At 36.8% G+C, this 13543-nt stretch overlaps 1 protein-coding gene across 2 annotated transcripts in view; it reads left to right on the top strand.

The window, feature by feature from the left end:
- Positions 1-13543, top strand: part of MRPS28 (mitochondrial ribosomal protein S28) — a 111317-nt gene that overhangs the window by 22307 nt on the left and 75467 nt on the right. For both annotated transcript variants that reach the window (XM_059394766.1, XM_059394767.1), the window contains exon 2: positions 482-663. In XM_059394766.1, the coding sequence (XP_059250749.1) occupies positions 482-663 (182 nt within the window). The remainder of the gene's footprint in view (positions 1-481; positions 664-13543) is intronic.

Genomic DNA, 13543 nt, shown 5'->3' with positions numbered 1-13543 from the left:
TCATTTTTTGAGGAACCTCCATACTGTTTAGTTACTCCCACTAAACTTGAATTTGAAGGCGTTCCCCCCCACCCCAGATGATCAGTATTAGGAATAAAGTTAATCACCTTCTTGGATGCCCTACTCACATGCTCAGACTCTGAGCTCCCTCTGTCCCCATGGTAGGAGGTTTTGTCTAAGGATAGTCCTTACTTTGCTCATATTCCAGATTCTACTCTGAGCCATGACATTAGCACCATTTCTCATAAGTACTTTTCTTGGTTTCCTCTTCAAAAAGGAAAAGGAGGAAGAGGAAGTTGAAGAGTATATCTAGTTTTTTCAAGGAAAATTCCATTTAAATATTTTTTTCGTATTGCCACAAAATATAAATATACAGCATGTTGACTTTTAGAAGTTTCCCCTGTAAGATTTTATTACATCTATCATATTATACCTTTATTTTGAATTATATGCATATAAATCTCTCCTCTTTTTTTTTTAGGGCTCTCCAAAAAATGTGGAATCCTTTGCATCTATGCTGAGACATTCTCCTCTTACACAGATGGGACCTGCCAAGGATAAACTAGTCATTGGACGAATCTTCCATATTGTAGAAAATGATCTTTATATAGATTTTGGCGGCAAGTTTCATTGTGTATGTAGAAGACCAGAAGTGGATGGAGAGTAAGTAGAATCATTTCCAGGTGTTTTGAGAGTATTGATAAAAGTCGAGATACCTCAAAAGTATTATTGAACTTTAATTGGTGATTTGCTAAAAGTCAGAAAATATGTTTTATTTCTCTTCATTATGTTAGTTAGGGAAGTTAGGTGGGATTCATGTCATGTCATTTTAGTTACATTAGGCTAAGTTCATATCTTCTCAAAGCAGCGAGAGCACTTTTAGGGAAGTTATTATCCTGGTAATAAACTATTCCCCGCCATGAAATTAAAATAGGCTTTATAGTGATCCATATTGCTCAGGCCATTTTACGTGTAATCTTTTTTGCTTCTTTCTCAGTTCCACAATCTACTGCTTCTCAGAGATGCCTCCCTTTCTACTTCTTTATGCTCCTTTCCTCTCCTGCTACCAAATTCCAATGCTTTATCATTTTCTTTTCTTATTTTGCATCTATTCTCAGAATTATAATCTTCCCTATTAGAGAACAGAATTCATTCTGTTTATAACTCACAAATAAAGATACTTGTGAGTGTAAATATGCACTGGGGAAGCCATTAAGGTAGGAGATCTAGGAGTAGCATATCAAGAGTGAAAGGAGATGTGGAACTAAGATTCTGGGATTGGAAAACAATGGTAAGCAGTATAGAAATTATTTTTCCCATCAGTTTTTATTGTGAACATTTAAAAAATTTCAGTATTTTTGATACCAGGATGCATCTTAGAGTTGATATGTCATTTTAATTGGCAATGTTTTTTATTCCTTTTTTTTGTTTGTTTAAGATTTTATTTATTTGTCAGAGAGAGAGAGTGCAAGAGCGAGCACAGGCAGGCAGAGTGACAGGCAGAGTCAGAGGGAGAAGCATGCTCCCTGTGGAGCAAGGAGCCCAATGTGGGACTCCATCCCAGGACGCTGGGATCATGACCTGAGTTGAAAGCAGCTGCTTAACCAACTGAGCCACCCAGGCGTCCCAGTGTTTTTTATTCTTAATAGTACATAAAGTAATGGTGACTCTAGTACTCATTGGTGTCTTAGGATGAATTACAGTGATTAAGAAGTTTGTGATGTTTAAGAATGAGTCATAGTGTAGAGATGAATAGGGAAAGAATCTGCTCTAGATCTAAGAGAGCAGTTATGAAAATGTGTATGTGTTGCTTCTCTGCTGAAAGTTCTGGGTATCTAAAGGTCCAGTTGATAACTGGGCTCAAATGATTCGGAGACATAAACTCATTCTCCCTGAATCTGAATTGGATCTGACAAACTTAATACAAATTTCCTCAGATCAGTGGCATGTGAATAAATATTTAATAATTAGTTCTCCAATAGAAAAGGCCCAGATTTGCCAATTCTGTGGTCTAAAACACTCCCGCTGTGGCCAGTCCTTTTTTTTCCTTTCTTAAAGATTTTATTTATTTATTTGAGAGAGAGAGAGAGAATATGAGAGGGGAGGTCAGAGGGAGAAGCAGACTGCCCTTGGAGCTGGGAGCCTAATGTGGGACTCGATCCCAGGACTCCGGGATCATGACCTGAGCTGAAGGCAGTTGCTTAACCAACTGAGCCACCCAGGTGACCCCTCACTATAGCCAATCTTAAGTTACCAGTGTAATGCCCTGAGTGCAGAGTTGGGAATACATGTACACAGTCAGCTCTCGCTGGCTCTAGCACACCACTACCTCGGATAATCACAGGCTAAACAGTAAGTGCCATGAACCAGGTCATACCTAGGAAAGAAAATGGGCTGCTTATGCTACCTCACATTGAGAGGTAATGGCTCAAGATAGCTTGTCTTAGTATCAAATAACATACATGCTTAGTCAAAAATAGTAAGAACTCAAAAAATTTCTAAGTAGAATAAGTCTGTCAATGCAGATATTAATAGTGCCTTTCTATTGTGTAATGGGTCATTGAAGGGATTAAATCAGGTAATGTATGTAAAGACTTAGATTGGTGACTGGCATTAATAAACAATGCTACTATTATTACTGTTCTTGAAATCCTGGTGATTTGGATTTCTGTGAAGTAATGATGACATTACTCAAGAATTCCTGTTGAGGGTTTTGTAGGAGGCAAGTGTGAAGATAGGTGGTCCTTAAGTTATCCTTCAAGAGAGGCGTCCTAAGCTCTTGGATATTGTCAGTAGTGGTTGTGGCAGATCACTTTTCATTAATAGAAAATATGTCATTTTCTATATTTAAAATCGAAGTACTGTTTTATTTTATACAAAGAAATCTTCTCATCTCCCTGCAATTGATAAGCTTTCATCATGCTCCCATGGGTGATACTCAGGTGCAATGGCCATATTTATTCTTTATTTTCTTTTTTTTTTTTTTAAAGATTTTATTTATTTATTTGTCAGAGAGAGAACGCACAAGCAGGCAGAGTGGCAGGCAAAGGCAGAGAGAGAAGCAGGCTTCCTGCCAAGCAAGGAGCCTGATGTGGGACTCGATCCCAGGACTCCTGGGATCATGACCTGAGCTGAAGGCAGAAGCTTAACCGACTGAGCCATTCAGGCGTCCCGGCCATCTTTATTCTTACAAGCTGACCTAACTTGCAGCCAGAACATCAGTATTAATTTTACAAAAAATAAAATTTACAGATAACTCTGCTGAATTACGAGCATTTCACCAGCTCAGTCAGATTTATTACAACTTGCAAATATAGCATACGTGTTTCCTTATGTTTGTGGTTAGAATTTCGTTCATGATATTTCTTTCATGGGTATTTATTTCTTTGTGGATATTCTTTTATGTATACTGTTTTTTCCCATTTTGTTAAAATTCTAAAACATCAATTTTTTTTCATTAAGTTATATGTTTGAACATAATATTACAAAATGCCTTAGAAACTAGAGTTTCTGATTTGATTCTCAGACGTTATTTCGTACATCACAGAATTTTAAGTATCAGTTTTTGTGATTAGATATTTCTCTAGTAAGTACCATAATACGGTTTGAATTTATTTTATGTACAGTATAGCTTTAAGTGTTTAAATACTAGAATTTGTTGCAATATTTACTGTCTTAATTTTTCATTGAAAACTATACATATACCACCGAAGCACATGTTCTGTTACAGAAATTACTATATAGTTGAAGCCCTCATCTCCACATAAATTCCTGCCAGCGAAGCAATCTGTTTAACAAAAGATTTTTGGGGGTGACATGGATGGCTCATAATAGTTTTTCAAGTGAATTGTCTAGCCTGTGGAGCCGTCTCTGTATTAGAGTCTTTTTAAAAATTTTTTTACGCATTTAGCAAAGTTAAATGCTTGCATCTCTTTGTTTTTTAGTTACCTACAGTAGTTATTTTTCAACTCCTGCTTACATCTGATTGCCCAGGACCCAATCACTCTCCGCAGAAATTCCCACTTCAACTCCCACATCACTCACAAAATCAATACATTTATGGCTAAGGATCACGAAGAGTGCAGGAGTTGATTTATTTGTTCATCCACCCATTCACTCATTCAGCAAATGTTTACTGGACCTCTTCAGTTTGGCAGGCACTTTCGGAAGGGCTGGTAAACTAGTCAGACTAGCTCTCTGTTCGCATGAAATTGGGGCAACAACTTCTACTGGAGGGACGGAGAATATATAGTAAAGAAGTACACAAATAGGTTTTAAAAATTGGTAATTACATTAGTAAAAAGGGATAATGTGACAAAATATCTGGCAGGTGGAAGATAATAGTAGTTAGGAAAGGGCTTTTATTATTACTTCTATTGTTGAAATCTGAAATACCCTCAGAGTGCATTTTTGTTAATTCTTCTAATGGTAAACAAGAGTCACGGCTTAAATTCTATTCCGCTCTGGTCCTACAGACTGGTAATGTTATTTCTAATAATGTGCTAAGGGGAGTAGTGTACTTTAGTCAAGATTTGGCTTGAATGGTTTGGTTCCTTTTGTTCCCTTCCTATCTGTGTATATACATACCTTAATGGCTATGTAGGTAATAACTACAACTCCCTCTCTGCATACATTGTTTTCTAGGGAGAAACGTTCTATCTTAGCAAATCCTTTGTTGTCCAGTTTTTAATTCATCATGGAAAGGTTTCTACTCTTCCTAAAGTATTTTTTAAATTTCTTGATTTCTATATGTAGAAGTGCTTAGGTTCTTTCCAAAACCCTTCCCTAGGTCTCTTATAGTTACTTGTCACTTACGCTTTGAAAGTATTGAGGCACCTGGGTGGGTCAGTTGGTTATGTGTCTGACTCTTGATTTCGGCTCAGGTCATGATCTCAGGGCTGTGAGACTGAGCCTCACGTCAGGCTCCATGCTCTTTCTTTCTCCCTTTCTCTCTGCCTCTCCCCTTCACTCTTCCCTTCTTAAAAAAAAAAAAAAAAAGGTATTACAGGAAAGTGTCAAATCAGCTTAGTTACTGTTTCATTTACTTTGCCTTTCTACCTGTATCCAAGACAAAATTTGTGGGTGGGAAATATTTTATTTAGATCTATGTGTTGTCTTTATAGTTGGTAGAAAGATGATAATAACAAATGAGAAAGTAATGAGATCGAGCTAGGTCTCTGGTCATCCCCTTTTCATATCTACAAGTTTAGATTACATGATTAGATAGAGCAGCTTTTTGGGCTAGACACATGTTTACTCTCCACCTCCATGATGTCAGGCTGCCTCTGAGCAGATTTTAGGGGGGTGACTGAGTAAGGGCATAACTTCTTGCTTTGGTACATTTACTTAAGAGCCTACAAGTAAGATGCAGATATTTTGCATAATTTGTTCATCATTCATCAGCCTGACCTGCTTTTTTAAATTCCTTTTGAGAACCATTTTTTTCTCTTCAGTTTGACTTCTGTGTCATTGAATCTGTTTTACTTTAGGACAGTTTCAGTTAATTAAATGCAAAGAAAAATAAGTCAAATTTAATAAAATACCTAGTTTGGCAAAATGTTTTAAGTTTTTCATTATTTTTAAGATTTTTTAAAAGTTTAAAATTTTAATTCCAGTATGGTTAACATACAGGTTTATATTAGTTTTAGGTGTGTAAAAAGTGATTCAGTGATTCGGTATATTACTTAGGGTTCATCGTGATAAGTGTAAACTTTAATCCCCATCACCTATTTCACCCATCCCCCACTGACCTTCCCTCTGGTAACCATCCATTTGTTTTCTATAGTGAAGAATCTTTCTTGGTTTGTCTCATCTCCTTTTTTCCTTTTGCTCATTTGTTTCTTAAATTCTGTATGAGTCGGATCATGTGGTATTTCTCTTTCTCTGAGTGACTTATTTTCCTTAGCATTATATACTCTCTACTTCTATCAGTGTTGTTGCAAATGACAAGATTGCATTCTTTTTTATGGCTGAATAATATTCCACTGTGTATGTATATACCACATCTTCTTTAACCATTTATCTATCAGTGGACACTTGGGCTACTTCCATAATTTGGCTGCTGTAATACTGCAGTAAACAGGGCTGCATATATCCCTTTGGATTAGTTTTTTGTATGTGTGTGTTTTGGGAGTAAATACCCAGTAGTGCAATTACTGGATTGTAGGGTAGTTTTATTTTCAGCTTTTTGTGGAACCTCTATACTGTCTTCTCCAGTGGCTGCAATAGTTTATATTCCTACCAGCAGTGCACAAGGGTTCCTTTTTCTCCACATCCTCAACAACACTTGTTTCTTTCATTATTGCTTTTAATATAGTTCATGGTGTTTCAAACTCAGAGCAACTGATAAGAATCAGAAATTATTTTGGTTAACCGAATATTCTAATTAGCTAAGTGATAGCCTTTTAATAAGTTCTATAGCTTTTTTGTTTTGATACTTGTTTTTTATTATACCTTGCTCTGTTCTCAACATGGGGCTTGAACTCACAACCCTGAGATCGAGAGTCACATGCTCTACCACCTAAGCCAGCCAGGCATCCTTGATGATAGTTTAGAGGAACACTTTCAGCCTCTGTCTCAAGAAGCTCTCGAGTTCTGCAGAAAGGTTTCAGAGACTCTTCTGGGGTAGCCGGGAAATTAGACCCTACTTTCAGAGTGGCTCCATCTTCATTTTATACATTACAATTCTGGAACACTTTGTTTAAAGAGTCAGGGAACACCTGGGTGGCTCAGTTAAGTGTCTGACTCTTGATTTGGCTCAGGTCATGATCTCAGACCACAGATATGCTCCACTGAGAGGGAGTCTGCTAGATATTCTCTCCCCCGCCCTACTCTCTCTCTCTCAAGTGAATAAATAAATCTTAAAAAAAAAAAAAAAGTGTATGTGGGAAATGGTATATTTCTACCACAAAAAAAAAAGTTTGAAAAATACTTCTAAAAGAAAATTCTAGAAAGACATTATATTAATAGTCACAGTCATCAGAGTATAAACTATGGTATTTAAGCATGAATAATAGTATTGTGATCCACTTAGACTGAGTTGCAAAATAGAAATAAATAAATTCAGAGATCTTGGAGGTGTGGATGGGGCCTAATTCTAACAATACCAACCTTAAAAGTTGTAACCATTATATTGTTTTTCTTTCATGTCAGATTGTGACTTGAAATCAGAAATCAGATTATGACAAATTTGAGCGAATGACTCAGGCATTAACTTCTTTGGTAGTTATCATTGCATTAACTGACTTGCTAAATTAATCAACAATTTTCTTCTCTAAAACCCACTGACTGATACCAGCATTGACTGGAAAATTAGAAATCGGTGGTCCTCTACAATATCTGGTTCTTTCACTTCTTCTGTTCAACTATATCTTTAGCTAAAGCTACTTTTGTTTGTTCCCAAATCTGTTTATTTTATTTTATTTTATTTTTTTATTTGACAGAGATAGAAACAGTGAGAGAGGGAACACAACCAGGGTGAGTGGGAGAGGAAGAAGCAGGGAGCCCGATGCGGACCTCAATCCCAGGACCCTGGGATCGTGACCTGAGCCAAAGGCAGACGCTTAATGACTCAGCCACCTAGGCGTCCCCCAAAACCTATTTATATTGTTAAGTAATTTTTTGAATATTGCATAAATTAATAAAATATGAGTATGGAAAGGATTTTTGTTCTTAAGAAAGGCTAATTTTAATGTTTTGGAAAGATCCTCATAAAGGAGAGGTATTTTTTAAGAAACTATTATTTAATTAGTTTGGGCAAGTAAACCATAAAGATGGGGAAGGGGAATCGTAAAAGTCTGGAAGGAATTGCTTTCCAACTGTCTTTCTGTTCTTGTTTTACTTTAAAGTGGCTGATTCTCCCAGACATTTTAGTAAGGGTATTTATTGCTTATATAAAGAAATCAGTTCAGAGCTCCAGTGAGTGGACCTCTCCTCAGCGAGAAGGCCTGGACCTCTATCAGAGTATTTGCATTATTTGCTAACCTAATGTCTTCACAGTATATGTGTATGCTTTTTTAATGAGTTCTCACTTTAACTTACTTTTCCATGAGCCAATCTAAAGTCAGAGGGCTTCACTGTGACTTAAAAACATAAAGCTCTTACCTGTCTCCTGCCCTTTTTTGAGACATTTTTTCTGTTATTAACACAGCACACAAGTTCACAAAATTTGTCCTAGTGTGATCTAAGATTGTTCCCTTTCCATATTCCCATCTGATAAACATAATAGCTAGTTTTTTTGAAAACCTACATTGGCACTCCATATGTATTGTCTGATGGCCTTTCTGGAAAACAGTATGGAGGTTCCACAGGAAGTTAAAAATAGAGGTACCCTATGACCCGCAATTGCACTGGGTATTTACCCCAAAGATACAAATGTAGTGATCCAAAGGGGCACCTGCACCCCAATGTTCATGGCAGCAGTGTCCACAATAGCCAAACTATGGAGGAAGCCTAGATGTCCATCAACAAGTGAATGAATAAAGATGTAGTATGTGTGATAGGTATATATGTATGTGTGTATATACACACATACATACACGCACACTCAACGGAATGTTAATCAGCCATCAAAAAGGATGAATCTTAGCATTTACATCGACATGCATGGAACTGGAGGGTTTTATGCCGAGTGAAGTAAATCAGTCAGAGAAAGAGAATCATCGTATGGTTTCACTAATATGTGGAATATAAGAAATAGCGCAGAGGATCATAGGAGAAGGGAGGGAAAACTGAATGGGAAGAAATCAGAGAGGGAGACAAACATGAGAGGCTCTTAACTATAGGAGACAAACCGAGGGTTGCTGGAAGGGAGGTGGGTGGGAATAGGGTAACCAGATGATGGACATTAGGGAGGGCACGGGTGATGTGATGAGCACTGGGTGTTATATACAACTGATAAATTACTGAACTCTACATCTGATACTAATCATGTACTTATATGTTGGCTAATTGAATTTTATTTTATTTTTTTTTTTTAAGATTTTATTTATTTATTTGACAGAGAGAAATCACAAGTAGACTGAGAGGGAGGCAGAGAGAGAGAGAGGGAAGCAGGCTCCCTGATGAGCAGAGAGCCCGATGCGGGACTCGATCCCAGGACCCTGAGATCATGACCTGAGCCGAAGGCAGCGGCTTAACCCACTGAGCCACCCAGGCGCCCGGCTAATTGAATTTTAATTTTAAAAGAAAGTAGGGGATATTTTCTCCATTTTCCAAATGAAGAAAGTGAGTCTGTGAGCATAATATGCTGCAGTGACCCAACTGGTAATTAATAAGGCAGGGATTCAAACTTGAGGCTATGTGTATCCAGCACAACCCTTGAATGTTCTTTTCACTTTACTGTGCTGCTCTCCAGATCCCACAACATATAGTTACTAAGTATCATAGGACCCTCTGAAAATGGTCTCACATATGAGCCAGTTTTTATACCAGGGACCCTGAAGACAGTGTGGTGGGAAGGCTCTGTGGGAGGTCTGTTGAAGAATTGTAGGTAGCCTGTTATAATATCCTTGGTTGTGGTGTGCATGATCTGATATGTTTGGGTAGAGTTACCACTGATAAAGTAATGATAGTGGGTCCAGGCTTTGTTTCAGAATACATGCATAACATAATTATGGTGAGACCTGTAGTCACAGGATCTGGTTAATGTCTGACAGTGATTGGAGCTAAGAGTCACCTGGCCTGTTATTTGGGAGTGCTTATTTCAAAAAAGTTTATTTTGCAAATTGTAGAAAGTTGACTCTTTACATGTTAATACTCAATTTTTACTTCTTTAAGTGAATTTTTAAAAATTAAAAAAAAATTTTTAAATGTTTTATTTATTTATTTGACAGAGGGAGAGAGAGATCACAAGCAGGCAGAAAGGCAGGCAGAGAGAGGTGGGGGAAGCAGGCTTCCTGCTGAGCAGAGAGCCCCATGCAGGACTCAATCCCAGGACCCTGAGACCATGACCTAAGCCAGAGGTAGAGGCTTAACCCACTGAGCCAGCCAGGCACCCCTCAATTTTTAATTCTTTGATTCTTTTTATCAAATGTGTCATCTACTTTCCTTGAACCTTGTCAGACCTAAAGTAGTTTAACCTGCCTTTTGGTCTTTGCTTTTGATGAACCAAGGTCATAAATATAAACATTAATATCTGTGTTGTATTATAATTCAAATATATAGAACTATTGCTCTTTAACTACACAACACTCCCAATTTTGTAGTTTTTGTGTTTTGCCTTTAGATGTCATTATTCTTTCTCTGCTGTTTTACTTGTGTCTCCATTTTTAGCTTTTTTGAACTTTTTAATTTTCTTCTTCTAATATTCTGATGCCCATGAAATTGATCACCAGATTTATTGTGCTTAAAATAAGAGCAGCTGGTATTTGAGGATGACCTCTCAGCCTCTTCTGTAAGTAAAGTGTATGTGCTTTAGCAGATGGACTCTAACATGTGTTTTGACAGCTTCTAAACTCCTCTGCTTAGTTCTCATTGGGTTCTGTGGAGACTTGATGTCACCAGATTAGTAACTTCCTGATAAGTGAAGTGTAACTAGGTTGGGGTCTTGCCTGTGTTGACTGCGTGTCCACTGATGCCTTTGATAGGGATTGTCACATCTCAGGACAGTGTTTGTTGAACTAGTCAATGTGCTGAGTGTCTTGAACATGAGTATTTATTGTGGTGGAGACTTTAGCACCTCCAGTAGGAATATTAGTGAAAATAAGATGGGATTACTGGACCTCAAATACTATTTGAGTTGATATCAATTCTTAGATACATTTGTAAGTAAATGGGTAAATTCCCTAAGAGCATTATTAAACCCAGAGTATTGTCTTCTATAGCATTGCTTAGTTTGATTGGCTTGAAATGTACCTGTAGTGCAGTTTGTCATTCTCAAGAATTAAGCTTTTGATTTTATTATTTTTATTGTTTTATAAATTGAGTTTTTATTTTGATTCCAGTATATTTAACATACAATGATATGTTAGTTTCAGGTGTACAGTGTAGTGATTCAGCAATTCCATACATCACCCAGAGCTTATCACAAGTGCCCTCCTTAATCCCCATCACCTGTTTCACCCAGCCCTCCACCTGCCTCCCCTCTGGTGACCATCAGTTTATTCTCTGTAGTTAAGAGTCTGTTTCTTGGCTTCTTTCTCTCCCCCACCCCCTCTTTTTTTCCTTTGTTCATTTGTTTCTTAAATTCCACATATGAGCGAAATCATATGGTGTTTATCTTTCTCTGACTGACTTATTTTGCTTATCATAATGCCCTTTTGCTCCATCCATGTTGTTGCAAAAGGCAAGATTGCATTCTTTTATATGGCTGAATAATATTCCATATATATCACTCTTCTTTATCCATTTTATTTTTAAATAAACTAGGTCATGTGCAATTTTTCACTGAGTCAGCAAGCATTTAACTAGCAGCTGTCATGTGTCACCTCTGTGTTTAATGCTGTTGATGTTCAAATTAAAGACTCCCTGCTTTCAGGGGGTCTGATTCAGTTGGGGATAGAGAGGTAAATCAATATACATTACACTGTGTAAGTTCTATTTACTGTATCCTACAGGATTGGAAAAGAGGGGATCAGTGATTCTGTTAGGTTGTCAGAAAAGGTTTCCCAGATGAACTAGCAATTGAATTGAGTTGTAAAGGATGAAGAGTAGGAGATACAAAGTGTAAAAAGTGCCTGCACTTGGAAAAGTTTTAAGTGAGAGAGAGCCTGCCTTTCTGGGAACCCAAGTGGCTTACTTGGCTTAAGTTGAGAAGAGATGAGAGAGTGGGGAGATGGGCAGGAGACAGATCTTCAAGGGATTTATATATCATTTTTAAAAACTGGGGCTTTGTTCTGAAAGTGATAAAGAGCCATTAAAACACGGACTGGGTTTGTGTTTCAATGAGATCATTCTGGCAGTGCTGTGGAGCCTATATTGGAAGAATGAAATGAGTTGGGCCAATAAAGAAGCTTCCGGAAAGAAGTGATGAGAACATTAATTAAGTCTGAGGGTCAGGAGAGGAGACTTGCATTAGCAATTTAGGAGGTAGAAGAACCAGGTCTTGGTGATTCAGTATGGATAGTGAGGTTGACATTTTGGTGTTTGATTTAAGACATGAATGACTAGATAGATAGTAAGTCTGGATGTATTGGGGAGGTAGAGAAGGGGAATGGATTATATTGATATTTTTGTATGCTTTGAAAAATAAAAATTTAAATGCCCAGATTTAGGTCAGTTTTGATTCTCTCATTCCCACTCATTGTCATACAACTACTGATTAGTGTCAGTTAAGGAACATTTCTCTTTTTACTGAAATATAATATCCTTGTGGTTAAGCCATGCTTATATTTATGGCTAGAGAGCCAAATTCTCTAAATTTTATTTTATTGTTATATTTTAATTTTGATTTTTCAAGAATTGTATATATTTCTCTAAAATCCTTAAGTCCAGTTTTACAAATGAAATATATTTATTTATTAACGTGTTAATGAAGATCACGTCTCTTAAAGCATTATTTCTACACTGGCATCTCTATCAAAACACACATGATTGACAGTTCTGAAAATCGAAGAGTTTCAAAACAAGCATGATTGGCAGTTCTAAGGTAACTAGCACGTGCACTGAATATTATTTGTACTTTTGTTTGACACTAAGGTGGAAAAAATGAGCTAATTTCCCAGTCTTTGTTTCTATTTCAGGTTGTATGATATATAGGGTCAAATAAAGAGTGGGTGGATATTGAATGTTTCAAAGACTGAAGTTTTCAAGGTGTGGTGGTGGGGGAAAAGAGAAAATAAGAATTTGAAATAAGTGGTTTTCTTTTTTCCAGAGGACATGGTACACAGTTGAAAAGTATGAATGTTTTGAAATAGATTTGTGATTGAAAATCATTCTATCATATTTTCTTAACAAAGCTCTGCTTATTATTTTTTTTTTTTAGGATAAAAGAACTTCTATTATATTTAACTTCTTAGTAAGAAGCCTTAAGAATACGTATAAATTATAAAATACGATCCCAGAAGTGTCTTAGGTTCATGAAACACCCATGTCGTCAGGCTTTTTGAATAGCATTAGACTTAAAAACAACAACAAAACCAAACTCACAGATAAAGAGAACAGATTGGTATTTGCCAGAGGCAGGAGGTAGGGGGTGGCAAAATGGAGGATGGGACGTCAAAAGTACAAATTTCCAGTTATAAATAAGCCACGGAGATACGATATATTGCATGGTCACTATAGTTAATGATACTGTGTTGCATATTTGAAACTTGCTAAGAGTAGATCTTGAAAGTTCTCATCACAAGAAAAAAATTTCTTGCATAATTATATATGGTGATGACATTAGCTAGACTTGCTGTGGTATCATTTCACAATATATAGGAATATCAAATTATTATGTTGTACACCTGAAATTAATGTTATATATGTCAGTTATTCCTCAGATTAAAAAAAAATGTTTTTAATGAAGAGTATTAGAGGTTCTTTTTTCCCCCTCTCAGATACATGACATGTTCTGTTGGATTGATTTGTTCTATTAGATTCTATTTTGATTGATGTGCAA

This window comes from Mustela nigripes, chromosome 3 (assembly GCF_022355385.1).
Source record: "Mustela nigripes isolate SB6536 chromosome 3, MUSNIG.SB6536, whole genome shotgun sequence".
In the NCBI taxonomy this organism is placed as follows: Eukaryota; Metazoa; Chordata; class Mammalia; order Carnivora; family Mustelidae; genus Mustela; species Mustela nigripes.
The sequence above is the reverse complement of the archived record's forward strand: the minus strand, read 5'-3'. Positions and strand labels throughout refer to the sequence as shown.